This window comes from Cetorhinus maximus, chromosome 10, assembly GCF_964194155.1.
Source record: "Cetorhinus maximus chromosome 10, sCetMax3.hap1.1, whole genome shotgun sequence".
Classification (NCBI taxonomy): domain Eukaryota; kingdom Metazoa; phylum Chordata; class Chondrichthyes; order Lamniformes; family Cetorhinidae; genus Cetorhinus; species Cetorhinus maximus.
Window position 1 is genome coordinate 18,091,875 of NC_135888.1, and position 13,116 is coordinate 18,104,990.

Consider the following 13,116-nt stretch of genomic DNA (forward strand, 5'->3'; position numbering starts at 1 on the left):
GTGAGCTGGGAGCAGTTGCTTGGCAGTGCAGACAGACAGAGGAGAAGCATGTTAAAGTGACACTTGGAAATGCTATCAGAGCTATTAATTTAAAGCATGTCTACAAAAGGAAAGCATTAGTACATCAGTTAATGATCAAAGCTGGATGGAAAAGCCGTTTGATCTTCAGCGTACTTTAATTATCTTCCTCAAAGTTGCACACTTCAAGTCGTTCGGAGTGCCCTGAATTTTAAAGCATCCTGAGGGCCAGACAGAAACTGGAAGCTGCTGCAGCACACAGTGCATTCTGACACCACCATTACGAGAGCTGGACGTGGCAAAGAAACATTTCCTTTTTAAAAAGTCAGACAATTTGCAATTCTTTTCTTTCCTCTCTTCAAAGTGCTGACTCAGTTCTGGGCTCCAGTTCCATGGTGACCACAGCCCTTGTCGTTGACCAATCCCGTGGTCATTCTGTGAGCCCAGACAGTGAGTGGGGCTGCCTTCTAAAGAGGGCATCACAGCCATGCCTGACTCTGGCCTCACACGACATTCACACATAGGCTGCGGCACAAAATCACGGCTGGCATTTCATTACAGTACTGAAGGAGTGCTGCACTATCGGAGGTAACAACGTAAGAAATAGGAGCAGGAATAGACCATTCGGCCCTGCGAGTCTGCTCACCATTTAATATGACCATGGCTGATCCTTTGGCTTCAACTCCACTTTCCCAACCGCTCCCTGTATCTGTTGATTCTCAGAGTGAACAAAAATCTGTCTATCCCAGCCTTGAATATACTCAATGATGGAGCATCCACCATTCTCTGGGGTAGAGAATTTTAAAGATTCACAACCCTCAGTGAAGACATTTCTCCTCATCTCAGCCCTAAATGATCAGCCCCCTATCCTGAAACTATGCCCATGTTCTCGATTCCCCAAACAACAGAAAGAACCTCTACACTGACCAGCCCCTTCAGAATCTTGTATGTTTCAATGAGATCACCTCTCCTTCTAAACCCCAGAGAAATAGGCCCAATTTATTCAGCTTCTCATCATAGACATCTCATCCCAGGGACCGATCAAGTGAGCCTTGCTGTACCGCCTCCAATGCAAGTATATCCTTCCATAACTATGGAGACCAAACTACACACAGGGTGGTCTCACCAAAGCCCTGTACAACGGTAGCGTGATTTCTTTTTTCTTGTACTCAAATCCCCTTGCAATAAAGGCCAACATGCCATTTGCCTTCCTAATTGCTTACTATACCACCATTCTAACTTTCTGCATTCCTTCTATGAGTACACGCAAGTCCCCCTGACAATCAACCTTTACAAGTTACATGCTTTTAAAAAATATTCCACTTTTCTATCCTTAATACCAAGTGAATAACCTCACACTTCCCCACCTTTTAGTCCACCTGCCACTCATTTAACCTATGTTGCACTATCTGAGTCCTGTGTCCTCCTCACAACTTGCATTCTCACCTAGCCTTCTACTGTCAGTAAACTTAGATACTTTACTCTCTGTCCCTTCATCTGAGCATTAATATAAATTGCAAATAGCTGAGGCCCCAGCACTGATCCTTGCAGCACTCTTCCAGTGTGCTAGTCTGAACATGCTCCACTTATCCTTTGCTTCCTGTCTGATAACCAATTCTCTATCCATGTTAATATTTTACCCCCAATTCCATGAGCCCTTATCTTGTGTATTAATCTTGCGTGGCACCTTATCGAATATCTTTGGAAATCAGAATATGCCACATCTAATACTTCCCCTTTATCTACCCTACTAGTTACATCTTCAAAAAACTCTAATAAATTTGTCAATCACGATTCTCTTTTATAAAACCATGTTGACTTTGACAATACTATGGACTTTCTATGTCCATTGTTAAGACTTGCTTAATAACAGGTTCCGCACTTTCCCGACAATCAATGTCAGGCTAACTGGCTGATTGTTCCCTGTTTTCTCTCTCCCTCCTTTCTTTCATAGCAGTGTTACATTTATGAACTTCCAATCCAATTTTCAATTCAAGAATCCAGGAAATTTTGGAAAATTTTAACCAACGCATCCACTATCTCTTAGAACCCTAGGGTGTAGACCATCAGGTGTCATCTTTTGGATTAGACATCTGCAGCTTCAGGCAGATGTAAAAGATCTCATGGCACTTTTGTGAAGAGGAGCAGGGGAGTTCTGCTCAGTGTCTTGGCCAATTTTCATTCCTTAATCAACATCACTAAAGTAAACACAAAAGCAAAATCCTCCAGATGCTGGAAATCTGAAATAAAAACAGAAAATGCTGGAAATACTCATCAGGTCACACAGCATCTGTGAAGAGAAAAATAGAGTTAATATTTCAGGTCGATGAACTTTCTGTTCTGATGAAATGTCAACTCTATTTTTATCTCCACAGAATCTGCCTGACTTGCTGGTATTTCTGGCATTTGCCATTTTTATTATCACTACAATATATTACCTGGTCATTTTTACGTTGCTGTTCGTGAAAGCTTGCGGTGTGCAAACTGGCTGCCACCTTTTCTACATTACTACAGTGGCTACACTTCAAAAAGTACTTCATTGGCCCTAAAGCACTTTGGGACATCCTGAGGTTGTGAAAGGCTCTATACAAATGCAAGTTCTTTCTTTCAAACAGGTACTTTGTGGTAAATGTCACTTGATGGACATCAGGTCCAGGAACCCTTCTTGATCCTCAGCTTGGGCCATTGAAGCCAAACGAGGCTTCTCTTAACTGAGAACAACAGAGGCCAGGGATCAAAGCTGGGACTAACATGACTCTCAGTGCTGCACTAAACATTGCACCAATGATTGAAGAGGGGAGCAGGAGGTGGTGGAGGGCAAAGCTTTGGAATAACAGTTTTGAACATTTTCCAGCTATATAGTAAAAGTGCAGTGTCTTTATTCCTTGTGATGGCAGAGATGATACCTTTAGGGGACAAGCTGTCGACAGAATAGAGCTCAAACATTGCAGGTTAAAAGTTCAATCAAGTCTAATTAGAAAGCACCCACACACAGATAAATATTCAGCACAAAGGGGTCTATAAACGAAGCTGAATTTCTAACAAGTCACCACCAAATTTAAGAACAAATGCCGAGTTAAGATACATGGGAAATAATGAGAAATATTAAATATTCATGCCACACATCTCCTTCTTGCTGCTCGACCCCAGACAGTGTGTGTCACCAGATCTGATGTAACACAAATTGTTTGTGACTCCCTCACTAACAGATAGCCTCTACAGAACACTCCCTTTTCACAGTGCTGCTTACCACAGTATGTGCTGATAAACTCTGGTCATGGTTATAAATATCCAGGGATTATTATTTTCATCAGTCTTAACTAGTTTATTATTATATTGTGCATGTCATTAAAAATGTTCTCTACAAAGCAATGATGGCGTGGTTTTCCCTTTGGGTGGTTGACACTGTCTTTTGGAAGATAAGATTGGGACTGTGCCAATATTTGCAGGGGGTTGCCTGGGAGTGTGCCAATATTTGCAGGGGGGGCCTGGGAGTGCGCCAATGTTTGCAGGGGGGTGCCTGGGAGTGCACCAATGTTTGCAGTGGGGTGCCTGGGAGTGCGCCAATGTTTGCAGGGGGGTGCCTGGGAGTGCGCCAATGTTTACAGGAGGGTGCCTGGGAGTGCGCCAATGTTTACAGGAGGGTGCCTGAGAGTGCGCCAATATTTGCAGGGGGTGCCTGGAAGTGTGCCAATATTTGCGGGGTGGTGGGGGGGGGGGGGGGGGGGGGGGGGCTGGGAGTGCGCCAATATTTGCAGGGGGGTGCCTGGGAGTGCGCCAATATTTGCAGAGGGGTGTCTGGGAGTGCGCCAATGTTTGCAGGGGGTGCCTGGGAGGGCACCAATGTTTGCAGGGGGTGCCTGGGAGTGCGCCAATGTTTGCAGGCGGTGCCTGGGAGTGCGCCAATATTTGCAGGGGATCCCTGGGAGCTGATATTTACATGGGGTCTTCAAACTGAAAAAATTGAAAATCACCTCTGTAGAGAGCAGCAGTCATTACGTAAAATATTGGACTCTTGGGGAGTCGTGGTGTAGTGGTGATGTCACTGGACTAATACTCCAGAGGCCCAGGCTAATGCTCTGGGAACATGGGTTCAAATCCCACCATGGCAGCTGGAGAAATTCAAATTCAATTAATAACTCTGGAATTGAAATCTTGTCACTGTAATAGTGACAATGAAGTTATCATCGATTGTCATAAAAACCCATCTGGATCACTAATGTCCTTTAGGGAAGAAAATCTGCCATCCTTACCTGGTCTGGCCTACATGTGACTCCAGACCCCCAGCAATGTGGTTGACCCTTAACTGCCCTCTGAAATGGCCCAGCAAGCCAAGGGCAATTAGGGGTGGGCGACAAACGCTGGCCTTGCCAGTGACACCCATGAAAGAATTGAAAAATATCTGGACAGGGAACAGAGATTGGGATTTACTACAGGAGGCTGCTCTTAACCCAGGAACCATAAGCCCTTCTGGACTGAAATACTGCAAGTGGCCCCGAGATTGACAATGTAAGAGCTCAACAGAGAATACTCCTCTTGCGTTTAAAATATCCGTACGTTGACTTATTATTGAAGTAGATATGAAAATCTAAACCAGGCAATCAAGATGGGAGGAGCCAACACAATATTGACAAGGCTGTTTGTTGTTACAAGGTACTTAATCATGATTTGGCAAAGGGGGGGGTGCAGGGGGAGTTGTGGGTGCTCAGCTTCCAGCTTATAATCAAGAAACACACAAAGTTTATGTAAAGATTGAAACCAGCCCCCAAACTCCTTGATAACCACCACCATCCCTGGTGATGATCATCTTTTACAGGGGAATCTCTGGTCTAATTTTAAAATATTTTGTACAAAGGCATTTCTGAGAAAAGAGGCATGCTGTCGAAGCTTTTCATCTTGCACTCATCAGGACAGGTGCAAGATTGCCAAATTGTAAGGGGAACAGCGAGTTATACTGCATGAGAAAAGGGGTGCTGATTGGTTGGCAAGTCAGCTCCAATTGGTCAAGACATTGCCATGGCAAATGCACCAGGGAACTATCGACTCCATACTTTTGTATATTCAAAAAAGGTGCAATGTCTGGACATATTCTTTTTGCCTGCAGAAGACAGGTCCCTGCAAACGTCCCAGTGGCTAGCAGATCGCATCAAACAGCACCTCCCTTCGGCTGTTTGCAATAGGCAGAGTACTGACTGTACTCAAGCAACTTGCGCTTGCTAAACTCAGAATAAAATGTCCAACGTTAGATGTGATTCCGCGATGGGGCAGCATTTTCTGAACAATCCAGAGTGTGCTAAGAATTACACCAACAACTAATTTAAGGTTATCAGTCCAGCTCACAATGTAGCTCTCTTAGGCTTGCTGGAAGCTACATATATTCATATGTAGAGACCTGTCCTCTGCAGGCAGAAGGAATATGTCCAGGTATTGCACCTTGTTTGAATAAACAAAAGGATGGGACATTCGCCGTGACAACATCGCAATCAATCAGAGCCGACTTGCCAACCAATCGGCATTCCTTTTCGCATGCAGTATAAATTGCTGTTCCCTTTGAAATTTGGCATTCTTGCATCTGTCCTGATGAGTGCAAGACGAAAAGCTTTGACAGCATGTCTCTTTTTTCAACAATACCAAGGCATTTGCTCGTCTCAATAAGGCTCTTTGAAATCCCATTATTTTAGTGGTGGGAATTCTCTGCCATCTACAAGCGATAGTGTTGACTGCTCTTGTTAGTATCCTTCTCTGTCGAGCGGGGTGACTGATGCAGGGGCACAGTTCCAAGGTGCAAGGAACTGAGAGTATCTCATTCAAGTGGCCATCCTTCAGCAGTCGCTAGCTATTCAACTGTGGGAGAATCATGCCCAATTTTTGATCATGTCCTTACTCAATATCTTCACATGTGTCACGGTCAATAGATAAAGATCAGTCTGGGTGGAAACCCCAGCTGACTCCTTTTCTCCCTGAATAAGGTAATGTCCCTTTAATGAGATGCCTCATGTGGACAGAAGGTACTTGGAAAAACAAAATCACATTAGAAATAAAGCTCTGATTGGACTCGGGGATGAGAGTGATGTTATTGATGCCAAAGCACAGTGTTTGACTGCTTTCATTACCTCACTTCTACCCCTGGGGAGTGGAGGCTGTTTATAATTTTGTCTAAATCAGCTGAAGTTTCCAGCTAAGACTGCTCAGCAAATCCACAGGAAACAGTGATTCAGAATATTCCAGAAACCGTGTGAATCAGAATAATAACATTGGGCGGTGTCAACAAGCACAGGCCTGGGATTCTAGTTCAGTCCTTTTTCATTAAGCACTGATTTGGCTCACCCACAGCTACAGCCTGTCAAAAGGCATACAGCATGAAAAGGGAATGACGAATCCCTAACCCATGGCTGCTGAGGCCGGTTGTGGTGCATCCTGCCCCACCTGATACCAAATAATTGGATAAAGGCAAGAGGTCAGACTTGAGGTCAGTCAGACTCAGCCCGGTCTATATAGCTGGGTCCACTGGGCCGTGTGAGGGTGCGTGTGCGCGCGTACACATAAATCACACAGGTACGTACATTAATGAATTGGGAGCTGAACTTGGAACTTACACAGTGTCACCTTGGATGAAAAGTTCTGGCCGCTCTTTGAGCAAGTTGTTTTTGATCCATACCAGGAGCTGCCGAATGTCCCCTAAACAAAACGAAAACAGGGCGGGATGGTAGTAAGATTGTAGCTTTTGTACTGCAAAATGGAAGATTAGTTACTGCGTGCCTTTCATAATTTGGCTGCACACGGCATGAAAAGGCTTTCAGTCACATAACGAAGGCTAAGCGCCAACACCAGTTGGAAGAGCGCGAGAGCCGGATGTCAAACTCACACAGGCCGTCTCCATTAAAAACGCGGCCAAGACTTCCGAAGAGAAAAATCTGACAGGAAGTGCACGCAAACACAAGATTATTTTAAACATTTTACAGATAATAAACATGGTCACAAGCCATTGCAACCCAAACAGATTCATGGGAACCACAGAGGCCCTGATCAAAGAGGAACTCCATTGGAACAGGCATCACAGTGCCACAGCCGAAAGGAACATTTACCATTTTGATTCAGAAAATCATTATTTATCCAAGTGCCAGATGGATACAGTGTAAACATATTATAAGAACAGCAAATTTATTAACAGGATAAGAAACAGGCACTTAATCTCAAACTGTCGACAGGAAGTCATTTTGTAGGACCAACACTAAATGTTCAAGTAATTCTACTTGTTTTTTACCCCCTCAGCTCTTACTTATGTATTTAAACATTTCACTGGGGGAAAGTCCAGGGTAGAGATGGGGCGGTGAAACATGTACAAATTCAATTAAACATCACGTGAATAATATGTAAGATGGAAAACTCACAACACTTGAGCAACAGTTAAGAATATCACCAAGATAGATTAATCTTCAATGAATAAAAATCCCTGCTGTAAATCAGGGTCGCTGTTGCTTTTCTAACCAGTCACGTTGTTTGATCAATGAACAGTTTAAGATTTTTATTGACAACAGGGACCGTGCGGAGTATTAAGAATTCAGATTGTCAGCATCACTGCCACATGTCAGACCAAACCTACATTGAACACTGTACCATCAGCATCCCAATGTCTGATTTAATCTAACTGGTAGGGAACTGCATGGGAAGCCTATATATTTTAACGTAACATACTTCCGATTCATGTAAGGAAATGCTTTTTTGCAAAACTTATTGCCCTATTGTTCTGCGTTAGTACAGAGACCACTGTTGACAGCACCCTCTCCTCCCCCACTTATTTAGATCAGTCACTGGGTGCCAGACTCCAGACAGTTGCTGATCTTGGCTGTCTTATGCCCAGGCCCAATTGTAGAGAAGTGCAGACACATAAGGGCAGCTCTGGTTTGACCTGACAGCAGATCCATAGGGTCACAACAGAATGCAGTCGGTCCCCTTGTAAGTCAGGTCAATTAGATTGAGGAGTGCAATCTGACAAGAAGCTGCACTCTTCGAAGGTAAAAGTTACCTTTGATCGCATCCCACCATCAGTCAGATACCGATAAGTGGCAGCACTTCACTCTAGAATCATACAGCTCAAGAAGGTACTTGTCCAAATGGTTTCTCTTTCCATAGTGCAGGTGGGAATAATTTAATATTGGAATTGGTTATGGCACTCGAGTAGTAACCCAGAGGTTGCAACTTCAAGTCCCACCAGGCCATCTGTGATACTGAATCCAATAAATCCAGTAAATGTACGCAAGCACCAGGAGAAATGAAGAGTAGTTTTTTGTAGAAGCCCCAAGTTGAAGGAATCTGCCATGCCTAACTGGTTTGGCCTTTTATCCCAACACTATGTGAACGACTCTTAAAGCTTTTTAGGACCGCCAAGCAAGGCAGTTAACAGGACAATTAAGGACGGACAATAATAAAAACTTAAGTCAGCATTGCACACATCCCAAGAATACTTTAAAAGAACAAAAAATTCACAAGCCTGCTATTGTAGTTCAATCATTCAGTTGGCATCCCGAGTGTATAGGATTACATTGGATGTAGGCACAGAAACAGGCCACTCGGCCCAACCAGTCCATGCCAGAGGCTGCATGTGAAACTAGACTCCAGGGTGGCTCGCTACTTTTTGAAGTGAGGGGGAGCAACCTGGGAGAAAACAACATAGCCTAGAAATGAATGTCGGTGATAATAGTGGGAGAGTACTTCATAGGTTTGTAGGATATCTCTCTGTCCACCATTTCAATGGGGTAAGGCCCAAATTAAAGTAAACTGGTAAACACTTGCAAGGACAAGGCAGGCAGAGAAACATTGCATTCAGCACGTTATGGGTTCGCTCGCTAATACTAACAACTACCAAGTATTTACAGTACAGATACATACATGCCTTTTGGCCCCATCAGGTCCATGTCGATATTTATACTTCACACACACCTCCTCCCACTCTTCCTCTTCTAACCTTATTAGCATAACCTATTCTTTATTCCCTTGGAATCTTATCTAGTGTTAACAACTTGTGTTTATATAGAATCTTTAACATAGTAAAACCTCCCAATGTGCTTCGCAGGAAGCTAAAACGTGCCACAGTTGTACAGAGTGTTGGTTTTAGTGATGTCCAGGGAGTGGGATGGAGTCGGCGGCTGGAGAACAGAGTTTGCGGCAGGGACCAAAAATGATAGTTTCGACCTTCGAAGGTTTAGTTGGAAGAAATTTCTGCACATCCAGCACTGGGTGTCAGTCAAGTAATGTGGCAATTTAGAAACATAAAGGAGTCCAGAAAGGTCATGGTGAGGTAGAGCTGGCTGTCATCAACCTACAGAAGCAAACTGGTGTGGTGTTTTCAGATGAGTCGCCGAGCAGCAGCGTGCAGATGTTCCCTTTAAATGCATCTGTGTTATTTGCCTCAGCTATTGCTTTGTCGGAGTGAGTTCCACATTCTAACCACTCTCTGGTTGAAGAAGTTTCTCCTGGATTCTCTACTGGATTTATAAGTGGCTGCCTTACATTCATGGCCTCTGGTTGGGGTCTTGCCTGCAAGTGGATATTTCCTCTCTATGTCTACTCTATCATAACTTGGTTGCTCCTCAGTTTTCTCTTCTTTAGGGAATAATTTAGTCCGCTGCACAAGTTAACTAAGGCGAATTGGTGTCATAACTAAACACAGAGAACGTAAATGTCTAATGTTATTCCTGACTGACCAAGCTCTGTGATACTGAAACTTGATCACTCTTTAACCATGGACTGTGGCAAGGCCACTGTACAAAACAAACACCACCTGCCAAAGTAACATGCCATTTCGCCTTCAGCACTGGTTTGCCACTTGCGCTAAACCAAGGCTAACAAATGGCGTGATTGACGTAAAAGCAGTTGCCCACATTTTGCTTCCGTATGGAGGCAGACTGGCTTGTGGCATCCAGGAACTGAACATCAAGTTGTATGTCTGAGTCACTGCTCCAACCTCTGATGACAGGCCCCTGAATCAATACCTTTCAGACTCTGCTCAGTGAGGGATTCAACATTTCTCACTACTTAGGCCGGTATTGGTTCCTGTGTAGTGGTGCAGTTGTCAGGGAGCTATTGGCATCCACTGCTAGCTTGTTCTGCAGGGACTTAGGCTGATGAACAAACACTCGATGTAGACCTACATCACGGCAGCTGTGGTCCTAAGCAGCTCCTCTGGTTGCTCAGCAAATTTAGCCATACTGACCAAATTCAACCCCTGGTTTAATTGCTGCCAGAGTTATCACAATCTGGTCAAGTTGGAAGCTGAGGTTATAGATCCGACCTTATCGTCCTGGGTTACTGGGGATATTTGGCACACGAGTTATAGAACTGCACCTGGTCTCAGTACCCCTAGCTGCCAGGGGCAAGAAAAAGATTCAGCCAAGGTTCCATCTGTCTAGAGACCCCACTGAAAAGTCAGGATACGTACACATCCTTGCCACCTCTCTTGTGAGTGACATCACAAGACAGCGCGAGAGAGCGGTGGAGAGATCAGAACCAGCGCGAGTGCGGGGAAGCTTCAAAAAGTGATGTCAGTACAAAGGTGAGAACTGATTGGTGAGTAGTGGGCAAGTGTTTTCTCCAGTTTTTTTCCAGTTTAAAATAGATTAAGCTGAGGAAAGGTAAGAGTTCTAGTTTTTATTTAAAGTACATAAATAATTTAACTTTTTTTACTGTATTTAACTTAAAGGGTTTTTTTCAACTAGAGGCATGGCAGGGCAGCTCAGTCCCATGTTATGCACCACCTGCAACACGTGGGAAGTCCTAGATGCTCCTTGTGCTCTGACCGACCACACGTGCAGGAAGTGTCACCAGCTGCTGCTACTTGAGCTCTGAGTTTCGAAGCTTGAGCAGCAGCTGGGGGCTTTGAGGTGCATCTGCAAGGCTGAGAGTTTTGTGGATAGCACGTTTTTAGACATGGTCACCCCACAGCTTACGGAAGTGCAGAGAGAGGCAGGCAGTCAAGGACCTGTACAAGGCGGACGGGTTGCACCTGAACCGGAATGGGACCAAAATCCTTGTGGGGAGGTTTTCTAATGCTGTTGGGGAGGGTTTAAACTGCTTGGCAGGGGGATGGAATCCTGAGAGGAGGTTCAGCAGGGGGAAATGCACAGCCAAAATTAGAAGAGAGAGCAAGTGAGTCTGGAAGGCATAGAAATTATAGGCCAGTTAAGGCACAAGGGAGTTTGGTAAGGTTGGATGATATTTATTTTAATGCAAGGAGTCTGACGAATAAGGCAGATGAGTTGAGGGCACAGATTAACACATGGAAGTATGATGTCATTGCTGTCACAGAGACATGGTTGAGAGAGGCGCAGGATTGGCAGCTCAATATTCCAGGATATAGGGTCTTCAGGCGAGACAGGGAAGGAGGTAAAAGGGGAGAGGGTATTGCAATATTGATCAAGGAATCAATTACAGCAGTAAGGAGGGATGACATCTTAGAAGGCTCCTCAAATGAAGCCATATGGGTAGAACTTGAAAACAAAAAAGGAGCAGTCACATTGCTGGGGGTGTACTATAGGCCCCCAAACAGTCAGAGAGAAATAGAAGAGCAGATATGTAGGCAAATTTCAGAGAAGTGTAAAAACAATAATGTAGTAATAGTGGGGGATTTCAACTTCCCCAACATTAACTGGGTTGGTCATAGTGTGGTAGGTTTAGAGGGAGCGGAATTGTTAAAATACATCCAGGAGAGCTTTTTAAGCCAGTATGTAGAAGGCCCTACAAGAGAGTCCTGGACTTAATTTTAGGGAATGAAGCCGGACAAGTGGTAGAGGTATTAGTGGGGGAGCATTTTGCAGATAGTGATCATAACTCCGTTAGATTCAAGGTTGTTATGGAAAAGGAAAAGGATGGGCCAAAAATCAGAGTTCTAAATTGGGGGAAGGCCAATTTTAATAAGATCAGATATGATTTGGCCAGAGTGGACTGGGAGCAGCTACTTTTAGGTAAATCTGCATCAAAGCAGTGGGACTCATTCAAGAAGGTACTAGGGAGAGTGCAGGGCCAACATATTCCAGTAAAGATAAAGGGTGGAACCAACAAATCCAGGGAACCCTGGATGTCGAGGGACAACAGGATTGGATAAAGAGAAAAAGGGAGGCTTATGGCAGATACAGAGGGCTCAAAACAGCAGAAGCCCTAGAGGAGTATAGACTGTGGAGGGGTGAATTTAAAAAGGAAATTAGGAGAGCAAAAAATGGGCATGAAAAAACATTAGCAGGTAAAATAAAGGAAAATCCAAAGTTTTTTACAAGTACATTAAGAGTAAGAGGATAACTAGGGAAAGAGAAGGGCCCATTAAGGACCATAGTGATAATTTGTGTGTGGAGCCAGAAGACGTAGGTAGGGTTCTAAATGAATACTTTGTGTCGGTGTTCACAAGTGAAAGGGGCGACGTGGGTATGGAAATCAGGCAGAAGGACTGTGATTTAATTAAAGAAACTAGCATAGAAAGGGAGGAGGTTCTAAGTGGTCTGGCAGGCTTAAAAGTAGATAAATCTCCAAGCCCGGCTGAAATGTATCCCAGGATGTTGAGTGAGGCAAGGGAGGAGATAGCAGGGGTGCTGGCAATAATTTTCAATACCTCTCTGGCCACAGGAAAGGTGCCAGAGGACTGGAGGACAGCCAAAGTGGTACCATTATTCAAGAAGGGAGGAAGGGATAAACCAGGGAACTACAGGCCAGTCAGCCTAACCTCAGTGGTGGGGAAACTATTGGGAGCAATTCTGAGGGACAGAATTAATCTACACTTGGAGAGGCAGAGATTAATCAAGGACAGTCAGCATGGGTTTGTTAAGGGGAGGTCATGTCTGACCAATTTGAATTTTTTGAAGAGGTGACCAGGTGTGTAGATGAGGGCAATGCATTTGACGTAGTCTACTTGGACATCAGCAAGGCTTTTGATAAGGTCCCACATGGGAGACTGATAACGAAGGTAAGAGCCCATGGGATCCAAAGCAATTTGGCAAATTAGATCCAGAATTGGCTCAGTGGCAGGAAGCAGAGGGTGATGGTTGAGGGATGTTTTTGTGACTGGATGGCTGTGTCCAGTGGGGTTCCACAGGGATCGGTGTTGGGTCCCTT

At 44.4% G+C, this 13,116-nt stretch overlaps 1 protein-coding gene across 1 annotated transcript in view; it reads right to left on the bottom strand.

Moving 5' to 3' along the window:
• The window catches only part of urm1 (ubiquitin related modifier 1), a 53,023-nt gene that overhangs the window by 11,518 nt on the left and 28,389 nt on the right, over nt 1–13,116 (bottom strand). Inside the window, exon 3 of the mRNA XM_078550073.1 lies at nt 6,615–6,696. Within this exon, the coding sequence (XP_078406199.1) occupies nt 6,615–6,696 (82 nt within the window). The remainder of the gene's footprint in view (nt 1–6,614; nt 6,697–13,116) is intronic.